Genomic DNA, 26,999 nt, shown 5'->3' on the forward strand with positions numbered 1-26,999 from the left:
AAGCCATCAATTCCTTGCTAAGCCTCTGATGTCATTGGTTTGACCCATTTGGCTAAAATTAGCTCTTCAAAAGCCAATATGAAAAATGGTCAGGTTACAGCACTGGGTGGTCATTCACTAGGGGTACCGCGTCATCATGATCCAGCAGTGCAGTGTCCACTGTAGGTCCTGAGGCTGTTACTCGGGGGTCTTGTGACTTGACCTACCCTGTCATTAGGAAGGAATGATGCCCTGTGGAAAATAACAGCCTGCTTATCTCTGTGCACAATCAGCCTACTGGGCAAGTTCAAACTCTCCCAAGACACTTAGAGGAGTGCTTCCCTGCCCTATGGTTTTCATCATCTAAAATTTTGAGATCTGTAAAGTCCCTGTCACAGAGTCACTTAGCCTTTAATTCCAGTTAACACATTTATTGAGCTCCCACACACACATTGGTTCATATAAAGTCACACTGAAGACTCCAAAGGCAAAACATGGTTCCAGTCTTGAAGCAGCTGCTTACCGCCATTGTGGAATTCTTTACATAAGTCCCCAAAATGAGACGGCAAATAGGTTGGGCAACAGATGGTGACAATGGAGAGAAAGTATGTTTTTCAGATTAGGGCCCCGCGTGGTTTAAGTTGCTGGGTTACACAAGACAAACAACCAGCATGCCAAGCCTGTCTCCTGGGTTTAACCTTCGTGGACAGTGGGCAGTGTCCCCATTCTATAGTCTAATGTGCAATTTCCTTGCTATTCATGATACTTCATCATGGCTTGAATGGCCTTCAGATAAGAGGCCCCCTCTGTGGAAATCATGATGAGTTAATGGTGTGTTTATCAACTTCTCTCAAGGTGGTGGACAATTTGTACCAGATAATGTTTAGTTAATCAGTCCACACAAATTTAATCTTATCACTAAATAGTTTTTTTTCCAGGGAGAGCAAATGCTAAAGTGCTTTGCTGTATTTCTAAGCTGTGTTTGTCATTAATGATGACATTAACAAACCTCAAATCAAGGTCTACGGAAAATTAGTCCAATGAAATGCGATGTGCTCTATCTTAACAATAAAATCCCAGATTAAGTCAGCTCCTCCCACCTAGGCTTGCTTCATCTGGTTTATTACTGTATCTCTTACTGAGACTCCTTCAGAATGGCCAACTGGAGAACCACCCCCAGCACAATCAACCAGTCTATCACATGAGATCAGGCGGGCTCAGGATGGTATGACCATAGACAAATCAGTCTATCTATACATATGTACATACACATAGACATAAACATAGGGGTGTGTGTGTGTGTGTGTGTGTGTGTGTTCTGCCTGCTACAAATTTAGACAGGAATGGTAGGTTTCAGCTGCCTGTTTAGCAAACTGTAATGAAAATACTTTTGAAGCAAATGTATCCATCTCTTCCATATTTTACCAGCCCCAAAGATTTCCCCTAACCTTTGCACACTAGCTAGTAAGCACAGGATTCACTGTACACATTCACTGCTACATTATGGCAGTAAGAATATAGTGCTTGACTGTCATCACCAGGAGCTGAAATAAACTACTCTAGTGTTGGAGGGGGAGGGTCTTGTTTTTTGTTTTGTTGCCTTTTTAACTCCATAGCCTGATTTCTTTGAGAAGAGCTCTTTTTAAAGTTCTCCTGCCCAGCCTGGTGGACATGGGCTAATGTGTGCAGCTGGCTTTGTGATTTGATATGGTTCTTCGAACCACATGGTGTAGCTGTGGACAGCTGGGAACAGCCAAGCACTCTACAATCATGTAGAAGCGTGTGTGTGTGTGTGATGCATGTGTATGTGTGTGTATGTATATATGCATGATGCACGTGCATGTATGTGTGCATGATGTACGTGTGTGTATGTGTGAATGTGTATACGTGCCTGTGTGTGTATGTATGTGTGCATGTGTGTGTGCATGATGTGTATGTGTGCATGGTGTATGTGTGCGTGTGTGCATGATGTGTGTGCATGTGTATGTGCATGTGTGTGTGTGTGCATGGTATATGTGTGCATGGTGTGTATGTGTGCGTGATGTGTATGTGTGCAAGATGTGTGTGTGTACATGATGTGTGCATGGTGTATGTGTGTGTGTGCACGATGTGTGTATGTATGTGTGCATGATGTATTTGCATGATTTCGTGTATCTGCATGATGTGTGTATCTGTGCATGATGCATGTGTGTGTATATATGTGTACATGATGCAGGTGTGTGTGTGTGTATGTATGTGTGATGTAAGGCTGGATTCAAGGCATGGCAAGGTGGAGGAGAAACAACATTGAGGAAAGACACACTCAGTGGCTCTTGACTCTAAGAGGCGGAGCTGTCATCAGGCTTTGCAGTGGCAGCTACAGTTGTGAGAGGCACAAGACAATTTATATGTATACATGGGAGAAACAGCTCTAGTCTTTCTTTCTTTTTTAGTGAAGAAGTCTCACTGTGTTGCCCAGGCTGGTCTCGAATTTCTGGGCTCAAGTGATTCTGCCAACTTGGCCTCCCTAAGTGCTGGGATTACAGGTGTGAGCCGTCACATGCAGCCATATATCTACTTATTTATTTTTATTTTTTTAGAGACGGGCTCACTGTGTTGTCCAGGCTGGAGTGCGGTGGTATGATCAGAGCTCACTGCAGCGTCTGCCTCCTGGGCTTCATTCCAGGCTTTTCAGGTCCAAGCTCAGTACTCGACTGCAGTCAACGGCTTTGATAATCATGTGTCTCTGTCAGTGGTTCTCAAAATGTGGTACCCAGACTGGACTAGCAGCATCAGCGTTACCTGGAAACCTGTTAGAAATGCAAATCCTTGGGCCCACCCCAGACCCATTAAGCCAAAAATTCCGAAGGTGGGGCCCAGCCATCTGTTTTCACAGGCTCTCCAGGTGATTCTGATGCAGCCTCAAGTTTGAGGGCCACTGAGCTATATATTTTGCAGACATACATTTACAACTATGTATGTGTGGGCTTGTATTCTTTCACAGAAAGAGGCAAGAACTTTTACTTGTCCAATGAGAGCAAATCCTCGTTGGGAGTGGCTGTCCCCATTGGCAGATAGTATTGAAGAAGGTGGACGAGACCTGGAAGTCCCTTGAGTATGCTTTCCACTCAATGCTAATCCGGCTTCCTGCATGGGTATAATTCCACAGCCATGATTTGGATGTTGATGGGTGCTGTGGGTTGTATGTAGTCCAGCTGTGTCAAAATCATCTCGTCCCAAATCATCTCGTCCTGTGTTTCAAGGCTTTTTTTTAATTTGGGAGACAGAGTCTAGCTCTATCACCCAGGCTGGAGTACAGTGACTCAATCTCGACTCACTGCAGCCCCCTCCTCCCAGGTTCAAGCAATTCTCATGCCTCAGCCTCCCAAGTAGCTGGGATAACAGGCGCACACCTCCACGCCTGGCTAATTTTTGTATTTTTAGTAGAGATGGGATTTCACCATTTTGGACAGGCTGGTCTCGAACTCCTGACCTCAGGTAATCTGCCCGTTTTGGCCTCCCAAAGTGCTGGGATTACAGGCAGAGCCACTGTGCCCAGCTATGCTGAAGGTTTTATAAACCTTCTTTGGCAAAGAAGGCTGTTGAGAAAGCCTCCTCCAGATGACTTTTAGTTTATCCCTCATGAGCAATGGCCCACTGAAATGACGGCCTTCTCCCCGCCAGGGTGGGCCGCTCCCTGGTACAAACTCTGTACTAGGCTTCTTCCAAACCACAAGAGCTATTTCAACAATTTAGTGCAGCATTGCACCATGAGACAGGACAGAAGTGCATTGGCAAGGGCGGACGTGTGGCCAAGTCAGGGTGACCTGGGGAGTGGGAGGTGAGCTTGGGACTTGAGAGATCAAGCTATGTGCAGCTTAAGGAATTCAGGCGTGGTCCCCCAAATGCATAGGATTCACATTCTTATGTCTATAAGGTAAAGGGGTAGGCAGGTAGAATACCTGTGTGTGTATGTGGGTCATTACATATATAGCAATATCTATGTTAAACTCCTAACTTGTTAGCCATGCATAAAAGGCGTGTGGCCCTAACCTACCTTTCCAAGGTGGTTTTCTCTTTGCTTTCTCATATACGCTTCATGCAAGCCAAACTGTGTGACTAGCTGGGCTTTCGAGACAGCCAAGCTTGACCATACCACAACCATCTATCATCACGCTTTTCCCTCCCTCACCCAGACTCACTCTCCCTCCTCCTCCTCTTATTTCTTGAGGCTTAATTCAAACACAACCTTCTCCGTGAAGCCTGCTGTGACCCCCTCCGCAGGTCCCCTGGGGGAGATCATCACTCCAGCTCTATAACCTCACATCACTTCACACCTCTCTTTAGTGTTTATCAGCCTTACATTATAATAACTATGGCTATTTCTGGGTTTCTCCTTAGCTGGTGAGCTTTTTGACGGCATTCTCCATTTCCTTCTTTTTTTTTTTTTGAGACGGAGTTTCGCTCTTGTTACCCAGGCTGGAGTGCAATGGCGCGATCTCGGCTCACCGCAACCTCCGCCTCCTGGGTTCAGGCAATTCTCCTGCCTCCGCCTCCTGAGTAGCTGGGATTACAGGCACGCACGGTGATGCCCAGCTAATTTTTTGTATTTTTAGTAGAGACAGGGTTTCACCATGTTGACCAGGATGGTCTCGATCTCTTGACCTTGTGATCCACCCGCCTCAGCCTCCCAAAGTGCTGGGATCCATTTCTTATCCCTGTGTAGTCTCCAAAGTACCCAGCCGCTGCTTGGTGTTCAGTATATTTGTCCTGTGAGTTAATAGCTGCCACATCACATAGTATGCTTAAACTCAAAAGACAAAAAATATATATAATCAAGCTGTGGAAAACAACTTGATGGTTCCTCAAAAAGCTGACCATAGGATTACCATGTAACCCACCAATTCCACTCTCAGGGGTATACCAAAATAATTAAAAACGGGCATACAAACAAACACTTGTACACAGGCATTTAGAGCAATACCAGTCACAATAGCCAAAAAGCAGAAATAGCCCAAATGCCTATCGATGGATGAATGGATAAACAGAAGTGTGGTCTATCCATACAATGGAATATCATTCAACAATGAAAAGGAATGAAGTGGCAGAGTTCAGTGGCTCATGCCTGTAATCCCAGCATTTTGGGAGGCTGAGGCAGGAGGATCACTTGAGGCCAGGAGTTGGGCAACACAGGGAGACTCTCTCTCTACAAAAATTAAAAAATATTGGCTGGGCACGGTGGTGCATGCCTATAATCCCAACTACTCAGGAGGCTGAGGTGGGAGCATCACTTGAGCCCAGGAGGTTGAGGCTGCAGTGAGCTATGATCACGTGCCACTGCACTCCAGCCTAGGTGACAGAGTGAGACCTTGTCTCAAATGAAATGAATGTATTGATGCATACTATAACATAAATGAAACTTGAAAACATTATGCAAAGTAGAAGCCAGACATAAAGTCACATATGATTGTGTTTATATGCAATATCCAGAATAGATAAATCCATAGAGGCAGAAAGCAGGTTACTAGTTACTAGGGACTGGGAGGAGGGAGAAATGGGGAGGGACCGCTTAATGGATATAGGGTCTCCTTTTGGGGTAATGAAAATGTTTCAAAACTAGACAGCGGGGATAGTTGCACAGCATTGTGAATGTACCAAATGCCACAGAAACGTTCACCTTTAAATGATTAATTTTAGTTATGTAAATTTTCTCTCAATTAAAAAAATAGTCAATGGTATAAAAGTATTCCCCTTTCACTTTAGAGAAACTGAACTGATTTTTATGGAATGATGTAATATATTATCCCAAATATCATCACATCCTAGGATAGATGAAGTATTGGTTTTATTTTCATGGCAATTCCTTCCCCACTCCCACATCTCCCTGCCAAGGGCCTGCCACTACTCAGCTGGTAGCATCAGGTCTCACCAAATGCAAGCACAGCTCCCTGCTTAAAGCAGGGTCCAGCTTTTCAGCTTCCTGTTCCTGTGTCCAGGTGCCCCAGAGAAGAAGCTGGCGCTCAGGCTCCATGGCTGGCGTTGCAGAGCCCATTGACAAGGATGGGTTTTTTCTGTCTTTTATCCAAGGTGTCCTGCTGGTAAAAACTGACTTTTTCTTTGTTATCCTGGAAGATATTCCTTTGCTTCAGAGCAGATAGGTCCAGTGCTTTCTTAGACACCCCGTCCCCATTTTCCACTCACTCCTGCTTGTATTCTCAGTTCACAGGCTGAAGCCGGCTGACATCAGTGTCATTGGGGCCCTGGGTGACTCTCTCACGGTAAGTGACCCTGATGCAGAAGGGGCAGGAGGGGAAAAGATCTTGAGTAATATGAGAACCTGGAGAGGAACATGGAGAGAGGAGTTCTCACTGCTGGCTCTTAGATGTTGCCATCTCGGGTCCTGATCTCCAGCTCCTCTCCGTTGCCCGACCCACCCTGGCATTCAGCAGCATTCCCTAACCATCATGGATTTTCGCCTCCATTCTGGTCTCATCTTCCTCCCGCAGTGCTGAGATGGAGAGAGCAGGAAGTGGAGGGACCCCAGGGGGAATGTGGGTGACAGGAGTGACCCTCCCCGAGTCACAGAGCTGATCAGTAGTGGGGCAGGAATGGACGAGGTCTCTAGATAATGGTGTAGAACTCCTTCAAGGACCCAGCAGTTTGTTTTGTCCATGTAGAAAAGCTAAGGGAAGGTACCAAGAAGAGGGGTGAAGAGATATTGAGACAGGAGCAAGTGCTAATGGGGCAGGGAGGTGGGGGAGGGTGAGAAGACGGGAGTCTATGGAAGAGGTGGGTAGCCCAAAGATGCTCCAAGCCCCCCTCTGCATCTGCCCCATGGTGACACCCCAGACCCTGCAAAGCACTATCCATGAAAAGCAGAACCAGGCCCTTTAAGAGCCTGGGGTCTAGGGGGCCCGGAGCTTTCTAGACACAGCTTCCATTCAGTAGCCACTCATCAGAGTCCAGCTGCTATTCCCTGGGCCAGTAGAATACAAGGTGTCCAGCTGAATCCTCCCCTAGAATGAGCAGACACCTCTCATGTCTATGGCCTGTCACAGTGATGCCATACCACACAGTGGGGTATATCCTCATGACAAAATCCTGTGAGGTATGACTTTCTTTAAATGCAACCAGTAAAAGCTGGGCCCATGGCTCACATCTATAATCCCAACACTTTAGGAGGCCAGGGTGGGAGGATCACTTGAGGCCAAGAGGTTGAGAACAGCCTGGGAAGCATAGTAAGACTCCATCTTTACAAAAACGAAAAAAAAACATAGCTGGGCATAGCAGCTTATATCTGTAATCCCAGCGCTTTAGAAGTCCAGGGCAGAAGGAGGCCAGGAGGTCAAGGTGAGCCTGGACAACATAGCAAGACCTCATCTCAAAAAAAAAAAAAAAAAATAGAAAGAAAAAACTAACCAAGCATGGTGGTGAATGCCTATAGTCCCAGCTACTCGAAAAGCTGGGGCTGGAAGATCACTGGAGCCTAGGATTTCAAGACCGCAGTGAGCCACGATGGTGCCACTGCACTCCAGGCTGGGCAACAGAGCAAGGCCCTGTCTCTAAATAAATAAATCAGTGAATGAAGCTGGGCAAGGTGAAGTGGCTAAGGCCACACAGCTTATAAAGTGCTTGAGCCAGGATCAGAACCCAGGGATCCTGACTCTGAGTCCAGGGCCCTGTTCCTGTGCTGTGGCAGCCTCCTCCATGGCCCCTCCGCCACTCTTCACCCAAGAGGCTTGACTATTCATAACCTCCCAGGAAGGGCTGGCAGGCTGGGCGTTAGCAGCTGATACACTGCTTATCACCGGGCCTGACATCACCTCCTCTGAATTCCCTGGTCTCCTTGAAGATACTCTCAGAACAAGGGGTCATCACATCTCGGCACAGCTGCTCAGGGATTCCTAGGGAGGTAGAACTTTGGGTATGAACCTGCCTGGCAGGTAGCAAAGGAACTGGGCACCAGAGAGCAGGGATCACACCTGGGCGGCCTCTCGTGGAGGCTAGCCTTCACCCCCTACTGCCTGAGAGGATGGTCTCAGCACGCCCTTCAAAATGCTCTGCTCAGAAACAGCGTGCTTTAGGCAAGGGGCACACACCTGGAGAGTGCCCACATTGTGCTTTCTCCAGCTGATGGTGGGCACGTGGGGTTTCATATTATAACTACATTTTAAGCTGTGCATAGGTGAGATATATTGGTATAAAACGATGATATATTTCCTTTTATGATATACTTCATAACTTTTTAAAAAATGAGAAAAACAGGACCCTGAAATGTATCCTTTTGAGAAGTTACAGTCTAATTTCAAGAGCACTTTTGCTAGACAAGTTTCACTTGGTCTTGGTCTAGGCAGGGTTTCTTAGAATGAAGCAGAGCTGTGAATGGCACCAGGTGTTCCCAGGGGGCGCTCTTCTGAGAAGGCAGGATGCGCATGGAGACTTGGTGCTGTCTAGATCCTAGATCCTAGATCCTAGATCCTAGATCCTAGATCCTAGAGAGCACCCGGGCAGTCCCAGCCGGCATAAGAACATAGACCTTCTGGCTGGCAAGCCGAGGGGGGTCACTGGGGAAGGCAGAGAAACTCACCCCCTCATTGTTTCCTCTCAGGCAGGCAATGGGGCTGGGTCCACATCCGGAAACATCTTGGACGTCTTGACTCAGTACCGAGGCCTGTCCTGGAGGTGAGTGAGGGTGTGGCAAGGCCCCAAAGTCCCCTTCATTGCAGGGCAAGGGAAACCCCCTGAGCATCCTAGAAAACAACGCTTTAAGCAGAGGGATGGGCCACTTTGTTCTTTACTATGACAAACTTCTAGGTTTCATTTGAAAGAGATATTCACCATCCTCCTCAAACCACTACATTGCCCAAAACAGTAGCTGAGCCCTGAGCAAGGAGTCTAGGAGAGAAACTATATAAATGGGTTGGAAATGCTTCTCTGGCTTCCATTTCTCCCTCTGTGATGTGATCTCAGAAGCGGGCAGTGGCCTGAGTGGTGCACAGATCATTGCCTTTGGAACCAGAGTTGTAACTGAGCCCTAGCTGCCCAGCTGTATGCCCAGCTTCTCTCTTCATGTCTGATGCAGAAATAACGTTACTACCTAAGCACCGTCTGAGGACTAGGCAGAATTTAAGTGGCCAGCACAGTGCTTGACACAAAGTAAGTAGCTGGTAACTGGCATTGTTATTAGAGGGCCTTTATTTGACAGATGAGGAAACAAGACTCAGAGAGGGCAAGTAACCTGACCAAGATCACACAGCCAGATGGTAAAAGATCACAAAGCAGAGCAGATGTTTCCTGGCCCCTACCAGTGCATTCCCTTATCATGTCTCACTTTGGGCAGGCTTATTTCTGCTCTGCATGTGAGCAAACCTCTGCCACAAGCCCGGGCAGGCTCGGTGTTTCCGCACCTGGAATCTGGCATCTCCATCTGACACCTGCTTTAACCTGGGTGCCGAGTGTCTGGCATCCTTCCTCATGTTGCTGCACAGTTAAAACCCAAACATTTGGGAAACCTTTTAGATGCTCCTAGACACGCTTGTGGAAAAGCAGGGAATCCAGTCCACTCTGGAACGCTGCATATTTTCATGCCTAGAGACCCATCTAACTTTGATCACCTTGGAATTTTCGTATTGGTTTGGAAGTTGGCTGACTCTCTAGAAGACACCTTTTAAAAACGGCTTTTCCAAGCCAAACAGGAAAAGAAGAGAGAAGAAATAGAGCAACTTTTTAAAAACGACATTTCCACCAATAATAATAACACCCGCTGCAGTGGCTAGCTGGAACGGTGCTGGCAGAAGAGGGACTACTTCCCCTTTGAAAGCAGGGGTGCAAGGAGGCAACTTAGCTCCCCCGCCCCAACATCTGCAAAAATCAGCCCTGCTTTAAAGCTGGCTTTTTGTTTGGCTGTTCTGGCCTATGGGGAGGGAAGTCGTATTCTGGTTTGCTTTTCCGTTTTTCTACTGAACTGATGGGGAGAAGGGCAAGCTCCAAGGCCCCAGGCTGTTTCTCGGGAGACGGGCGTTTCTGCTGCTGTCTGAAGGGTCTCGGCATGGCTGGCATTTTAACCTTTCATTTTTTTTCTTGGGCCCACGATACAGCGTCGGCGGAGATGAGAGCATCAGCACCGTCACCACCCTGGCGAGTGAGTACGAGGCGGCGGCCGGGCGGGCAGCTTGGTTTGGGGCAGCCCCTGCGCGCTTCCCGCTCCCCCTGCAGGTGGCGCGGGCCTCGGGAGCAGCCCCGGCTGCGGGAGCGCGCTAAATACAGCAGGGGGCGCCGCCTCCCGAGACTGCCGCCCCGCTCCGCTCCAGTGATGAAAATCTTGGAGTTGCAGGCGGAGCGGGGGTTTGGGGCGGGGCCCGGGGGCGGGAAGTGTCAAGAAGAGTCTTTACCGAGGAAGGAAGAAAGTAAAGCGTGGGGAAAAAAAAGAGCTCAGATCACATCTTAGTGCAAGTCATTAAAAAGTGATTCAACAATCTGGCATGAGATTAGCGAAAATAAAAGTGATTCAAGAAAGAAGAAAACCCGGGTCTGCGGCGCCTGCCTTTCCGAGCAGATCGCCCTTGGGAGAGGCATCGATCCAGGCACCTGGGGCGCAGGCATCGCTGCGCGTAGACATTGAATTGCGGGTTGCTGTAGGAACCGCTGCTTTTGCCGCAGGAAGCAGTGAAGTTACCGTGTGCAGGCTGTGCGGACGCAGCCATCTTTGGAGCTCAACACTTTCCTTAATTTACTTCCCTACCAACGTGCTCGGAATGCTTTTTTTTTTTTTAAGGCATAGTCTCGCTCTGTTGCCAGGCTGGAGGCTGGAGTGCAGTGTCGCGATCTCGGCTCACTGCAACCTCTGCCTCCCGGGTTCAAGCGATTCTTCTGCCTCAGCGTCCCGAATAGCTGGGACTACAGGCGCGCGCCACCACACCCGGCTAATTTTTGTATTTTTAGTAGAGACGGGGTTTCACCATGTTGGCCAGGATGGTCTTGATATCCTGACCTCGTGGATCTGCCCGCCTCGGCCTCCCAGAGTGCTGGGACTACAGGCGGAATGATTTTTTAAAGCCTGACTATATTCTTGTTTTAAATTCTGCCCAGTGCAGACACATCTCCGTGCTTGTTCTTAAACTACGCAAGCAATAAATGTTTAAACTGAATTCTTCTCCTGGAATCTTCTGGCTGATAATTTTGCCTGAGAGGTAGTTGATTGGTCCCATTCTCGTTTACTTTTCTGGTACATATCCCTTTGTAATATATCTTTAGAAGCTTACAAGTTGAACTTGAAGCCACCAAGACTTGGATGATGGGGATCTCATAGCTTAATCTCCACATAGGCAGAGCTGAGCTGGGCAGACTTCACTTACCTGTTTTGGTTATTTGTAATCCTGTTGAATTTACGTGGATGCAGTTCTGTGCCCCAGGCACTCCCTGCCTTCTTTACATCTAGATCTACCCATGTGAGCTCTAAGTCAGTTCCTCTATTGCTAGGAGATGGTTCAGGGTGCTTCTGTGAGTGTGATTAACTTGGCTGTGGGATGGCCCAATGTATACAACAGCTTTCTGGGCTCTCTAATTCCCAGGCTCGTATCGTGGACACGATGATTGGATGTACTTCACCTCTTTTACCAAAGTAATTTACAAAGAATTGAGACTTTGTCACCCCTCAGGTGGATGACTCCCCAGAAATGGAATAGCAGCTGTTTAGATTCTTCTTGCTAGAGATGTGAAGACTACTTGATTGTAGGGGGGAAATAACTATATGGAAATGTGTTAGAAAACTCATAAGAATGTAAAGGCAGAACAGAATCCCTGTTCAACTCCCTGGATAGGGCAGCAGCTTGTTCAGTTTAATCCAGTATTTGCTGGATTAAATTGAACTCCCTGTTCAATTTAATCCAGCAAATACTCCAGTGCTGGTGCTTGGGAAATAGGAGAACAGTGTCCCGATGACATCACCCAAGTCTCTTTGGCTGCATGTCTTCCTAAAGATGGACACATGACTAATATTTATAGATGTGTACAAAGCTTAGGGGAAAATAAACATAGAGGCTGTTGACCCTGTCTTCTGAAAAGGAGCTTCAAGAATTAGAATTCAGGTAAGGAAAGGGGAGAGAATGTTCCTGGCAGAGATATCTGCCTATGCCAGCAAGCTGCTGCCCTATCCAGTTGTGTGTTTCCACCCTATGACATTCCCACTAAGTAGCTGGGTAGGCTGTGCTGAGTTCTGGCTGCCTTCTAGGGAACCTACCACCTCCTAGGACAAGCCATTCCACTTTCAAATCGCTTGGGTGATTTAACAGTTCTTCTGTTGAGCAGAAATCGGAGCAATTTCCATTTATTAGCCTCATGCCCCCAAAGCCTGAAGGAATGAGTCCAGTCCATCTGCGTTGGTAAACCTGCAGCAGTGCTGGGTTCTAGAAGCACTCTGCTGGATGCCATGGAGCCCTTAAGTCCTGATTGCTACCCGGCCAGTTTCTTTCTGACATCCTAGTGGACTGTGAGACGGGGGGCAAGCGTCCCGTGTTGGAGCTGAGAAACCAGCCATCCTCAGCAGCTACGTGACTTTGAGCAAGTCTCCAAGCTTGTGTGAACTTTATTTCTAATTCAGTCCATAAACATTTATTGAGCATTTTATGAGGCCCTGGGGTATATGTAGACCCTGCTCTCAGGAGGGCTCAGTCACGTTGGAAGGATGAAAAAGTGAAAGTGTGGATCCAGTTGAGTAAAGGCAATTAGAATGCATGAGATTGCAAAGTTCAACAAAACCGACTAACCTTTCACTAGACTGGCAAAAGGGAGGAGGACTCAAAATCAAGAATGAAAGAGGAGATACTTCCAACCATACGGAAATAAAAAGGATTATAAGAGAATAGTATGAAGAATTGTATGCCAATAAATCAGATAACTTAGATGAAAAGGACAAATTCCTCAAAAGGCACAAACTACTGAAATTGACTTAATTAAAAGTAGAAAATCTGAATAGATTTATAACAAGCAAAGAGATTGAATTAATAATTTTAAAACTTCCAAACAAAAAAAGCAAACACTTTTTCTGCCTTCACTGGTGAATTCTATCAAACATTGGTATCAATTACCAGTTCTTCACAAACTCCTCTCAAAAACAGAAGAGGAAGGAATACTTCACAACTCATTCTGTGAGTTTTACCATGAGAGCAAAATAAGACAAAGTCATCACAAGGGAAGAAAACTATGACCAGTAATATTATGAATGTTGACCCATAAACCCTATGCAAAATACTAGCAAACAAAATCCAACAATATAAAACAATTATACCTCATGACTAAGTGGAATTAGCCCAGGAATCACACGGTTAGTTTTAAACCTCAAAATCAATTAATGTAATATTCTATGTCAACAGGATAAAAGACAAAAACCACATATCTCGATCATCTCAATGGATCAGAAAAGGTATTCAACAAACATCTAACACCACTTCACAACAGAAACACTCAACAAAGGTTGGGCGCAGTGGCCCACGCCTGTAATCCCAGCACTTTGTGAGGCCTAGGCGGGCAGATCACTTGAGGTCAGAAGTTCGGGACTAGCCTGGCCAACATGGTGAAACCCCGTCTCCATTAAAAACACAAAAATTAGCCAGGTGTGGTGGTGGGTGCCTGTAGTCTCAGCTACTCGGGAGGCTGAGGCATAAGAATCTCTTGAGCTTGGGAGCCAGCGGTTGCAGTGAGCCGAGATTATGCCACTTCACTCCAGCCTGGGCAACAGAGTAAGACTCTGTCTCAAACAAACAAAAAATTTAAAAAAAAACACTCAACAAATTAGGAATAGAAGGAAAATTCCTCACTCTGATAAAGGGTGTCTTCTAAAAGCCCACGGCTGACATCATAGGCAATGGTGAAAGAGGGAATGCCGGCCCCTCTCTGGTTTCAGGAATAAGACAAGGACGCATGCTCGTGCCGCTTTCATTCAACATCATACTGGCCATGGCAGTTAGGCAAGAAAATGAAAGAACAAGTACCGTGATTGGAAATAAATAAACCACTTCTATTTAAAGATGACATGATATCATGCAGAGACTATCCCAAGAAATCCACTAAAAAAATTAGCGCTAATAAATGAGTTCAGTGATTGCAAGGTACAAAGGAATATATAAAAATCAATTATAATGCTTTATACTAGCAGTGAGCATTGCTAAAATCCTAAAATGAAATGAACAATCCCATTTACAATAGCATCAAAAATAATAAAATACTTAGGAATAAATTTAACCAAAAAAAAAAAGCATCTGTTTTACTCTTAAGATCACAAAACATTGCTGAAAGAAATTAAAGACCTAAATAAATAGGAAAACATTTGATGTTCATGGATTGGAAGATTTAATATTCTTAAAATGATCATACCCCCCAAATCAATCTACAGATTCAGTGTGATCCGTATCAAAACTCCAGCTAGCTCCTTTGCAGAAATTTGCAAGCTGACCCTAAAATTCATGTGGAAATTTAAGGGACTCGGAATATCCCAAGAAATCTGTAAAAAGGACAAATTCGGAGGATTCATACTTCCCAATTTCAAAACTTACTATTATAAAGCTATAGTAATCAAGATATGTGGTACTAGCTTACGGATAGACATATCAACCAATGGACTAAGATTGAGAGAAATTAAACTCTCATATTCATGGTTAACTCATTTTCAGCAAGGATGCCAAAACTATTCAATGGAGAAAGAGTAGTCTTTTCAATAAATTGTGCTGAGACAACTAGGTAGTTACGTGCAAAAAAATGAGGTTGGGCTCCTACCTCACACCTTATACAAAAATTCACTAAATGTAAGAGCTAAAACTATAAGAAGAAAATATAAGAGCAAATATTTATGATCTTGAGCTAAACAAAGTCTTCTTAGACATACCACTAAGAGCACAAGTGGCGAAAAAAAAATTGATAGTTTGTGCTTCAAAGGATATCAAATCATATATCAAAGAAAGTAAAGATGACCCAAAGAGTGGAAGAAAGTACTTGCCAATCCTATATCTAATAAGAAACTTGAATCTAGAAATTATAAAGAACTTACAACTCAATAATAAAAAGACAACCAAATTAAAAATGGGCAAGGTATCTGAATAAGCATTTCTCCACAGAAGATAAACAAATGGCTAGCAAGCACATAAAAAAATACTCAACATCAGTAGCCATCGGTGCAAATCAAAACCAAAATGAGTTACCAATTTACATCCACTAGTATGGCTATAATAAAAAAATAATAATAAGTGTTGGTGAGAATGTGGAAAAATTGACGCCCTCATAAACTGCTGGTGGGAATGAAAAATGGTGCCGCTGCTTTGGGAAAAGTCCTGGCAGTTCCTCAAAAGGTTAAACTCTGTTTAACCTTTTCCATTCTTAGATATATATCCAAGAGAAATCCACACAAAAATTTGTACACAAATGTTCATAGCAGCATTTTTCATAATAGTCAAAATGGGTAAACCCCAAAGCCCCATCAACTGAAGAATGAATAAATAAAATGTGGTATATTCATGCGGTGGAATATTATTCAACAGTAAGAAGGAATGCAGTACGATGCATGCTATAACACGGGTGAATGTTGAAAACAGTATGCGAAGTGAAAGAGGCCAGTCACAAAAGGTATGTTGGAGTATATGGTTTCATTCCTATGAAATGGCCTGAATAAGCAAGACTACAGAGACAGCATAGATCTGTGATTGCCAGGAGGTTGCAGCGAATGGGGAGTGACCATCAGTGGGCACTGGGTTTCATTCTAGGGTGATGAACATGTTCTAAAGTTGATTACGTAGTGATGCCTGTACAGCCGTGTGAATATACTAAAAGTTATTGAACTGTATACTTTAAATTGGTGAATTTTTCTGGTAAGTGAATTATATCTCAATAAAGCTACTATGTTTAGAAAAAAACAAAAATACATGAGGAAAGCATGTAACCCAGACTCACACTTCTTCAGCAATAATTGATGAGACAGCTGTCATGTGCTGCGTGTGGTTAAGGCAGCTGAACACTTTCTTCCCACGCTGAGTGAAGGTTGGGGTGAGAGTAGGGGCTGTGGAGTGGGGACTCTGCTCCCCACCATCCACCGCTGCTCATCAAAGGAACTTGAAGATTGCTTTGCAGTAGTCACTAAGCATGTCTTTTCCTTGTATTTGTAGACATCTTCCGGGAATTCAACCCATCCCTGAAGGGCTTCTCAATTGGCACTGGGAAGGAAACCAGTGCTAATGCCTTCTTAAACCAGGCTGTGGCAGGAGACCGAGCTGAGTGAGTAGGGGTGACAGGGGCAGTGAACAGCACAGGTCCTCTGGGGACTGGAGTGGGCGTGGCCTAAACTGAGTTTATGGCTCTCTTGGAGGTGTCCCAGAAATCTATGAGCCTACCCTAACACCTACCCTCAGAAACTAGTCACAGTGGACTGTGGTGTCAGGCATATGCTCTGAGCATATTACTTTGCCTGTCTGTAAATCTCACGTAAGGCATGGGTCATAACTGGCCTCACTGCATCCCAGTTGTCACTGCTATGTCACTGTTGTTTCAGAGTCCTGCTCTCCCTCACTTCCTTAGCTGTGCCTTTCAGGCTCTAGACTCTGTATCCTTCCTGTGTCCCAGGAAGAGCACCGGCCCTGGGAGGGGAAGCCCTGGGTGCGAGCGCGGTTTCCTCCCTGGCCCCTCTAAGCCTCAGACTCTAAGAGGTGGGGCTAATTAGGAACCTCTCCCACAGGGCGGTTGTGAAGCTCAAATGCTGTATTAGATATGAACGTTCTGGCGAGCTGTAAATAGTGGACACATGACACACGGTCAGAATGGTGATCCTGGCCGTCATGCAGTAAAATAGCAGGCCCACCTGGGGGAAACATCAGTGGGCACAGCCATCATTGTCGTGGTCCCTGGGCACAGCTAGGTTGGTCCTCAAGAATGGGCAGGTCAGCTTTCCTAGGTTCCATCCCTCCACTGCACTCCAAAGCCTTGAGTGTTTCTTGGGGTTTGCTGCCTGCTCAGAGGGCAAGTGAATGCTATACCTAATCAAGGAAAAATAAATAGGAAGACCCTTTCTTTTTGATACTATTTGTATTTATAATTTTTATTTCAACACTTTTTGGGGTACAGGTAGTTTTTGGTTACATGAGTAAGTTCTTCAGTGGTAATTTCTGAGATTTTTGGTATACCTGCCACCTAAGCAGAGTACAACGTAGCCAATATATAATCTTTAATTCCTCATCTTCCCCACACCCCACCCTTCCTCTCTGAGTCCCCAGAGTCCATTATATCATTCTTGTTTTTGTTTTTTTTTTTTTTTTTTTTTGAAACAGGGTCTTGCTCTGTTGCCCAGGCTGGAGTACAGTAGCACGATCTCAGCTCACTGCAACCTCCATCTCCCAGGTTCAAGCGATTCTCCCACCTCAGCCTCCCAAGTATCTGGGATCACAGGCACATACCTCCATGCCAGGCTAATTTTTTTTGTATTTTTTGGTAGAGATGAGGTTTCACCATGTTGGCCAGTCTGGTCCTGAACTCCTGACCTCACCATATCTAGGCCAACATCTACTATTTTTTGACATTTTAATTATGGCCATTCTTGCAGTAGTAAAGTAGCATCTCATTGTGGTTTTAATTTGCATTTCCCTGATAATTGGTTATGTTGAGCACTGTTTCATGTTTGTTGGCTGTTTGTATATCTTCTTTTGAGAATTGACCATGCATGTCCTTTGCCCACTTTTCGATGGGATTATTTGTTTTTTTCTAAATCCTATTTTTAATCACAAACATCACACTACCATGTAGCCTAGGCTCATGTGGTTTGGTTCCTAGATTTCCTGACATCCTTCCAGCTCTCAGCACCATCCTGAGACCACGAGCCACCTAAGGAGCTTTCTCATTCATCACCAGTGGGAAAGGGGGCACAGTATCCAAAGTAACAGCTAACACAAAGCCCAATAGGTCTTACGATGAATTCTGGGGCTTTCTTTTCCTTTTGATGGGGATAGAGTTAAAAGGCTACAGATTTACTGCATTAATTTCTTGGCTTACTTTAATAGTACCATAATCTTGCTTTTTCCGAGCATATGTGGGCTGGTAATATGAGAGGAAAGGCAGTGGTAAGTATGATTAGGTCAGGGAGGCATCCAAGAATGAAACCTTAGAGCCAAGAGCATAAAAGTAACCAAATGAATGTGATTTATATGGCCCTGGGTTTCTGTCCTGGCACTGCCAGTGGCCTTGGGGGTCATTCATGCAAGCAATCTTAGCACATCCTGGGTGGCAGGGAAAAGTTGGGGATTATTCCTGTATTAGAATTGAAGAAACTATAGCACAAAGAGGCCACATGGCCTGAACAAATGCATCAACTTGACCACATAGTCTGGCCTTGTGCCCTGCAGGCTTCATTCCAGGTCTGACAATGGCCCTCATGCAGATACATCAGTGCACCATTTACAAGGCACCTGTGTTCTACACAAGAAACATGAGATGAACAGAGCAGAGGGTGACTCCCATGTTTTAGTGATGATAAAATTGAGCTTCGGCAGGGCGCAGTGGCTCACGCCTGTAATCCCAGCACTTTGGGAGGCCAAGGTGGGTGGATTACTCGAGGTCAGGAGTTCGAGATCAGCCTGGCCAACATGGCAAAACCCAGTCGCTACTAAAAATACAAAAATTAGTTGGGCGTGGTGGTGGACTCAGGAGGCTGAGGCACAAGAATCAGTCGAGCCCAGGAGGCGAAGGTTTCAGTGAGCCAAGATCACGCCATTGCACTCCGGCGTGGGTGATAGAGTGAGACTCAGTCTCAAAAAAAAAAAAAAAAAAAATTGAGCTTCGGAGGGGTTGAGTAATCATCCCCAAACTCTGTTCCATAGACAGAGCTGCTCCTCTGATAACTTCAGATTTGCAAATGAGGAAATCAAGGCTCAAAAAGGTTATATGACTTACCTAAAGTCCCCACCCAGGTGATCAAATACCTAGTGTACTGTGACTCACATCAGACCAGTTGGGCTAACAGATAAGAGGGGAAGAGACTGACTACTAATGTTTCCTGCTAAGCCCTGTGCCGGGGTCTTTATCAATGATGACAGTGGTAATGACGGCAGAAATAATTCAGTGGTTGCATACCACGTGCCAAGCACTGCTATAAGTTCTTTATATGGCACCTCATTTAATTTCCCCAAAAACTCCATGAAGAAAGTGTGCTACCATCCCCATTTCTCAAAGGGAAAAACTGAGAGTTTGTGGGATCCAGTCATCAGCCAAGGTCTCAGAGCTAGTCAGTTTCACAACTGTCTTATACAGAGCCAGGATTCAAACCCTGGCACTCTGGCACCAGCAGTGGCTCCTATTCCCTGGGGCAGCTTTGCCCATCTCATCTGCTGCTCCCAATGACCCTCTGGGATCAGTGAGTTTGTCTCCATTTTGCAGTCTTTTTGAACTAAGAATTTAAGTCACTTTCACACAGTTACCAAGAGGTGCCTAAGTGTCCAACCCAGATGCGTCTGGCTAGACTATGTTATCTTAAGTGTACGAGGGCTTAGGCCATGACACCTGCCAAAATGGGAGGTGCCATGATATGTGCAAGATGTGAAATACTCACAGGCAAACCTTCCATGTGCCTGAACAAGCCTGGCTTGGAAGGAAAAGAAAAGTAAACAGTCAAATATGTCAATCAGAAAATAGTCACACGGGTCAGGCACAGTGGCTCACGCCTGTAATCCCAGCACTTCGGGAGGCCAAAGCAGGTGGATCATGAGGTCAGGAGTTTGAGCGCAGCCTGGCCAACATGGTGAAACCCCATCTCTACTAAAAATACAAAAATTAGCTCGGCATGGTGACACATGCCTGTAATCTCAGCTACTCAGGAGACTGAGGCAGGAGAGTCTCTTGGACTCAGGAAGTGGAGGTTGCAGTTAGCAGAGATCACGCCACTGCACTTCAACCTGGGCGACAGAGCGAGAGTCCATCTCAGGAAGAAGAAAAAAAGGAAAATAGTCACACTGAGAGTTACCCCCTCCTATGCACAGTGCTCTGGCCTTCCCAAGCACAGCCACCGTCCCACCCCCATCCCACAGCGGAGCCTGAATGGGGAAGGAGCTCTGTGACATGGCCTTCAGTCCATTTCCTGCAGGAGGCCCACACTGGGCCTTCCTCCACCATACATTTGATTATTGTTCTCTCTGCTAAGTGCCCCTGCCAGTCCCTGCTCCTCACAGCGCTTCCTCTGGTGTGTCCCTGCAGGGATTTACCTGTCCAGGCCAGGAGGCTGGTGGACCTGATGAAGAATGACACGGTGGGTCTCAGGGGGCTCCGGGTGGGACTCCTTGGGAAGGGAAGTAGGCAGGAAAAATCCATGGATACATAGATCAGCTGCGGATTGAGGAGTGGTAGGGAGCCAGGCTTGGGTTTCTAGCAGACACATCTGAAGCCTGAAACGCTGCTCCTCTGGAACGGGGATTCCTATTCATTCATTCAGTCAGTTAGCTGTTGAAATTATGCATCTACTGTGAGTCGGGCATCAGGCTGGGGCTGGAGATATATAAAAGAATCAGCACAGTCCTGTCCTCAAGGAGCTTGGAAGGGGAGACCAATGTGAAGAATCAAATTAGGAAACAGTTGGCCTGTGCTCTATCAAAAGGGCTCTGGATAAGATGGGGTCGGGTGCAGAAGGGACAGGCCCCTCTGCTTAGGAGAGTCAGGGAAGCCTTGAGAAGGAGATGTTTGGCTGTTATTCTGGGCACATGGCCCATGAGAGAGCCCTGCTCTGCAAGGAGCAGTACCAAAAAATAAAAGTAGAGGAGATGTTTGAGCTGCGTTCTGAAAGACGAATATGAGGTTCTCCCTTAAATGAAAGCAAGGGTCCCAATTCAGAGGCTTTTTACAGCGGTTTCCAGGTGGGCAAAATAATTTAAAAAGGAAGATTAGGATGAGTTATGTAAAACTTAATGTATACTGAAGCCTGTTATCAGGGGTTTTCAGGGTATTTCTACCCTTAATGTCAAACTTTTCTGGATCTTGTTCTCACCTTTCTCCTTCCACCCTGTTTTGGAAGTGTAGATCACAGAAGCAAAGCTATGTAAGCCTGGGGCAATATAAGAGGTTGTGAGGGCCATGGCTGCCCTGGGGCCATGGTTTATGGACTGTGTATAGCTGCACCCCTCCACACAGCCCTGTGAGTTCACATACTTCTTCAGGTCCCCTTGGAGGAGACAGATCCCAGAGGTGGCAAAATCTTTTCAGAGCATGTGCTTAGAGCTGCTCTCTACCCAGCCTCTCTGGCTTGACTAGTTCATGCGCAGAACTATTCACCAGTGTGAGTACTCCAGATCTGGAGAGCCCTCTCTTTATGAAAGGCGGTCCTTTCTCCCTTAAGGCAAAATTAGAATCCAGGATTTCTAGAAGATTTTGGAACACACATTCCTTTCCCATGGCCAGGACCAGCTTCCTTATCCCCTCCCGACTTCCTTGCTGTGCTGGAGATGGAGGAACAGAGCTCAGAGGGTGTCTGTATCCACTCGACCAGCACACATGGAAACTGTGACCTGTATGCTTTTGTGTGTGGACAGAGTTCAGTAATTCCATATAAAATAAACGAACCATTAGTACCTATGATCTCAGGACCCCAGAACCAGAGAATGGAGAATATGGAAGCCCACGAAACACTCAGGTGTGTGAGGACCCATGCTTTCTAGTGTCAAGCACTTTGTGTTCAGCTTGACTTGACTCTGGGACAAGGTGCTTACTTGTGTGTTTCCTATTTGTTTCAGAGGATACACTTTCAAGAAGACTGGAAGATAATAACCCTGTTTATAGGCGGCAATGACCTCTGTGATTTCTGCAATGATCCGGTAAGTTTTCAGGCCCCTTACTCAAGTCTCACCCCCAAAGAAGGATTTTCACAGCCCAGTCACTTGCTCCACCCAGGAGCAGTGCAGCTAACTTGGGACTCAGGCTCATGGTTTGTCTTGGATCCAGCCTGGGATGAACCCTGAGACTGAGAAAGCGTTCACCTCCAGGGAGCAATTCAGCTGGACAAGCAGGATTGGTTACAAGATTGATCCTGATTCAGTTTCCTATTAAGGGAGCCTGATCATATCATTCTAGAAGCCAAGATAACACCCAATGACCTAGGAAAGTCTTGCCTATGTTCACAGAGAGTCACAGGTTAGTTCCTTTCTCCAGTCTTTAGCGGCCTTGCCCTCTCCACCTCTGTGCTGTCGCTTGTACGGGAGAAGTGATTTCCTGCAGGCATTTGGGCAAGCTTCAGAGCCAAGTCCTTATGGGCTGCTGGGAAACCCCAGATCAAGGCTGCTGCTCTGTGGGTGCTTCATGTCTTCATGGAACCTGTTTCTGAGCTGACAGAAACCCTACAGGCCATACACACTAGCCTCCCACCCATGCCTATGCCAGGAATGTACTAGGAGCGAAGCAGTGGTGAAGGAAACACAGGCCCTGTCCTCAGGAACTCGCACTGCCAGCGGAGAGACACAGGCACTTCATCACAGCACAAGGAAGACATCAGGATGTGGTTGTAGGGATGCACAAAAGCAAAGTTGGCCGGGCGCGGTGGCTCACACCTGTAATTCCAGCACTTTGGGAGGCCAAGACGGGTGGATCATCTGAGTTCAGGAGTTCAAGACCAGCCTGGCCAACGTGGTGAAACCCCATTTCTACAAAAATTGAAAAATTAACCAGGCATGATGGGCAGGTGCCTGTAATCCCAGCTACTTAGGAGTCTGAGGTGGAAGAATCACTTGAACCCGGGAGGTGGATGTTGCAATGAACCGAGATCATGCCATTGCTCTCCAGCCTGGGTGACAAAGGAAGACTCTGTCTCAAAAAAAAAAAAAAAAAAAAAGGCAAATTTGCTGTGGGAGCCTGGTGTGTGGGGAAGGGTTTGTTAGATTTACATAGAGCAGGAGACTTTCCAACTGGGGCTTAAAGATGAGTAGGTTTGTAGGTAGAAAGGAGACCAGCAGAGTGAGGTTTAGGCTATCTTGCTGTAGCCCGTGATCACCGACCTGGAGGGATGCCCCAGACCCCTCACAAGCCACTTTACTGACATCCCAGTCACCAGGAGTCAGGAGTTTTCAAGCTGTGATCTGAAGGGCCCAGAGGGGAGCCTTGGGGCTGCTGGTGGCCCATGGGGAGGTGGCACCCTGGGCCCTTCCCCTGCTCACCTTAAGTGACAGCTTTGATATGTTCCATACAGCAGGGCTCTTGGTTAGATTTCAATCAGAGGAAGAGTTCCACTACTGAAAAAGCTTTAAAACCACAGATATCAAGGTCAGAAGAAACAGGTAAAATGTATCTAGGCTTGGTGTGGCGGGTGTTTCACGAGACCCTCTTCCCCTCCATTATTGCCTCGATTTGTGTAGGGTGTGGCTCCCCAGACACGGAGGCTCCAGGAAGAAGAGATCAGGCCATAGGACAGAGGCTGCTCAAGTTGCCGGAGATCTTAGAGCTCATCTGCTCTGACATCTCCATGTTAGAGGGGCCCGGAGATGCAATGCTCTGGCTCCAAAGCTAGTGGATGTGAAGTAGACCCAGAGCTCCATGCAACAACAACAAAAGGCATTTCCCTGAGGGCCACAGCCATGACAAATCTGAGGATCGTGGGGCTGGTGTCCAGGCTGGGCCCAGAGACAAACACTATATTTCAATATTGCCCACTGTGACTGAAATACAGTAAGAAGGGGACTCTGGCCGGGTGCGGTGGCTCACACCTGTAATCCCAGCACTTTGGGAGGCCGAGGTGGGTGGATCACTTGCGCCCAGGACCAGCCTGGGCAACATGGCAAAACCGCATCTCCACCAAAACAAAAATTAGCCAGGCATGGTGGCACGTGCCCATGGTCCCAGCTACTTGGGAGGCTGAGCCCAGGAGCCGGAGGTTGCAGTAAGCCTTGATCACACCACTGCACCACATCCCAGGAGACAGAGTGAAACCCTGTCTCAAAAAAACAAAAAAAAAAAAAGAAAAGGAAAGAAAGAAAGAAGGGGACTCAAGGGAGAAAGTAGCCCTGTTCCTAGAGAGATTGGGTGACAAGTGGTGTTCAAGGGATACTTTCTCTTCCTGCAGGTCCGCTATTCTCCCCAGAACTTCACAGACAACATTGGGAAGGCCCTGGATATCCTCCATGCCGAGGTACGGAGGCTGCATCTTAGACCTCAGGCCTAGCCTGGGGGAAGCTCTGGCGTCCTGCGTCCTGGGGAGACCTGCAGGTCACCTTGGTTGTGGATCTCAGCCCGAATGCCTAGATGGGGAGCAGGGAGGGGTAGGGGAAGCGGATGGGGGTGGATGGAAGTCCCTAGATCTGAAACGTGAGCAGGAAGAGCGGGCCCCACATCCAGGTGAGACCCCGGAGCTGCCAGCCGCATCCTCTTGGTGACAGATTTTGCCTTTTCTCAGGTCCCTCGGGCATTTGTGAACCTGGTGACGGTGCTGGAGATCGTCAGCCTGAGGGAGCTGTACCAGGAGAAAAAAGTCTACTGCCCAAGGATGATCCTCAGGTCAGACAGACACTTCTCCCCCATTCCCAAAAGGGCAGTGGCACCCTCAGCAAGCTCCCTAGAAAACCCAAGGGCAGAAGTGTGAAAGGACTGTGGCCACCCCATCTTCTAACCTAGAAAGGCCTAAGGGGAGGATATCCCAGGATTTTTCAACCCTGGTGTAGGCCTCAGCCTACCTCAGGGTGGCATGGAGAACTACCCCTGTGCCCCTCCTCTGCTGCCGTGGCTGCCACAAGGCACCCTCCAGGCCTCCAAAGGAAAGAGCAAAACGCTAGGAATGGAGCCAAGCTGTGTGGCTGAGGCCCAAGGAGCACCCAGGCCGCTGCTGGGACCTACTTCCAAGTGTGTCCACAGCTGCCCTGCCCCTCCAAGAGGCCCATCTCTAGGACAGGGGTGCCTTTGGTTGTTATGGGTGTTCTGTGTAAGGCATTCACAGATATTTGGCTCCTGTCACTTGCCAGAGAAGGAGGGCAGACCAGAATCAGCAGAGTCCAGAGGACAGAGTCCTCCCCAGAGAGTAGAGAGCCCTGGTCCTGAGAGCATGTCTTCACCCCTTAGCCTCCAGAGTCAGACAGAGCTGGCTTCCCCCTCTAGTACAGGCTGAGCATCTCTCATCCGAAAATCTGAAATCTGAAATGCTCCAAAATCCAAAACTTTTTTTTTTTTGAGATGGAGTCTCACTCTGTCACCAGGCTGGCAATGGCACAATCTCAGCTCACTGCAGCCTCCACCTCCCAGGTTCAAGCAATCCTCCCACTTCAGCCTCCTGAGCAGCTGGGATTATAGGTGCATCACCATGCCCAAATAATTTTTGTATTTTTAGTGGAGATGAGGTTTCACCATGTTGGCCCAGGCTGGTCAACATGGTGAAACCTTAGGTGATTCACCCTCCTTGGTCTTCCGAAGTGCTGGGATTACAGGCATGAGCCACCACTCCCGGCCCCAAATCCAAAACTTTTAAAGTGCTGACGTGAAACCACAAGGGGAAAATTCCACACCTGACCTCACGTGACAGTTGGCAGTCAAAACACAGGTACACAGCACGCAGTTTATTCAGCATCCCCAAAAAGCCCCCTTCAGCTGTGATCACTGTCTTTCCTGCGCATGCCCAGATCCTGCAGCTCAAGCATGCCCACAGAGGGTAGCAAAGTGGCACATGTGCAGGCTGGGTGCTCCAACAACAGGTTCCCCATGATGGCTCACGTGGGGCCAAGACCTGAGTGCATTACTCACCGTAGTTTTGCTCATTCTCTGTGTCGTAAAGATGTGGCTGAAAATGATGGTCATAGGGTAATGCAAATATTCCAAAATCCAAAAAAATCCGAAATCTGAAATGCTTCTGTCTAAAAGCATTTCAGATAAGGGAGACCCAGCCTATATGACACATCTCCAGGATCCTCAGGAATAAGACGTTCTTCTAAGTGAAGCATGAACATTTCCCACAGCCTTCCTTCCTACAAGTTCTCCTCTGGACTGTTAGCCAAGGTCACTGAGGCTGTGCTCCTCTGCCCTGTCCCCCGAGTTCTGTCACTCTGTACAGGTCCCCACCCCAGATCTGAGCACATCACATGGTAATTATTCATGTGCCTCCCTCCCACAGCCTGTGAACTGAGTCTGAGTCATGGCTAGCATGGTGTAGGGGCTCAGCTGCTGTTTGCTTGAATGACTGAATAATTCACAAGGACCAGACTCACTCTTGGAAGTTAAGGGGTATCTTGGCTGCTCCTCTGTAGATCCATGCCAAGCCTCACCTGGGGGACCCAAACTGCACAGGTCCCCTGGAGAAGGCGTCACGGTGCTGTGAGCAGACAGGATGGCTGCTGGATGACACGTGCTTATGAATGCTGCTGGTGTCAGGCATGCTATTTCCAACTGCTGACTCATCCCCTGGCTCCCACTTTCTCCAGTCACTGGGCCACACAGGGATTGTGTCTTCACTCCATTTCAGAGCAGCTTATCAGAAAGCCTCTTGCTACCCTTCCCAGCAGGGTTTTTAGACCATTCAAACTAAAGGTTCAGTATAGGCATTTGCCAGGTCCATTCACAGGTCCGAGGTGGCCAAGTCACTGAACGTCAAGGTTGGATAGACTCAGGTCATCTTGTCCTGCCACCTCTGCAGTGCTCTGCACTCCCCACCTCTCCACTGTTCCATCGGGTGGCTGTACTTTCCTCTGCAGTGCTGAGTCTACATGGAGCCATCCCTGCTGTTATCACCTCATTCCCCTGGACCAAAAGCCCAGAAGTGCCAGATAGCTGGCCAGGTCAGAGCTGCAGACTGGATGGAAGCAGTTGGATACAGAGAGTTAACATAGAGGTTCAGAGCTTAGGTTCAGAGCCAGACAGACTTGAGTTCAAGTCCTGGCTTCCACATTCAGCATCCATGTGACCTTGAGAAAGTTACTCAACCCCTCTGAGCCTCGGTTTCTCATCTGTGAAACACAGATAATGAGAATACCACTTCTAGAATGGCTAGGAGGACTAAACAGGTTAATACCCATAAAGTAGTTATTGCAGTGCTTGGGACAGTAGTCACTGTTAATTATTCAATAATTGCT

The 26,999-nt window shown here is 47.0% G+C and overlaps 1 protein-coding gene and 1 long non-coding RNA gene across 2 annotated transcripts in view; one reads left to right on the top strand and one right to left on the bottom strand.

The window, feature by feature from the left end:
• Window positions 1-26,999, top strand: part of PLB1 (phospholipase B1) — a 119,918-nt gene that overhangs the window by 30,669 nt on the left and 62,250 nt on the right. Inside the window, exons 13-20 of the mRNA XM_032301369.1 lie at window positions 6,178-6,236; window positions 8,567-8,640; window positions 10,056-10,099; window positions 16,107-16,215; window positions 20,173-20,224; window positions 21,699-21,779; window positions 24,014-24,079; window positions 24,344-24,444. Of these exons, the coding sequence (XP_032157260.1) occupies window positions 6,178-6,236; window positions 8,567-8,640; window positions 10,056-10,099; window positions 16,107-16,215; window positions 20,173-20,224; window positions 21,699-21,779; window positions 24,014-24,079; window positions 24,344-24,444 (586 nt within the window). The remainder of the gene's footprint in view (window positions 1-6,177; window positions 6,237-8,566; window positions 8,641-10,055; window positions 10,100-16,106; window positions 16,216-20,172; window positions 20,225-21,698; window positions 21,780-24,013; window positions 24,080-24,343; window positions 24,445-26,999) is intronic.
• LOC116566812 lies at window positions 5,787-26,861 on the bottom strand. Its single transcript, XR_004276019.1, has 2 exons — window positions 25,678-26,861; window positions 5,787-6,295 (listed from the first exon to the last, which is right to left on the bottom strand). It is a non-coding gene; the product is annotated as an uncharacterized LOC116566812 (long non-coding RNA).

The sequence above is a fragment of the Sapajus apella genome, unplaced genomic scaffold (assembly GCF_009761245.1).
Source record: "Sapajus apella isolate SASKATOON/1434 unplaced genomic scaffold, GSC_monkey_1.0 scaffold44, whole genome shotgun sequence".
Classification (NCBI taxonomy): Eukaryota; Metazoa; Chordata; class Mammalia; order Primates; family Cebidae; genus Sapajus; species Sapajus apella.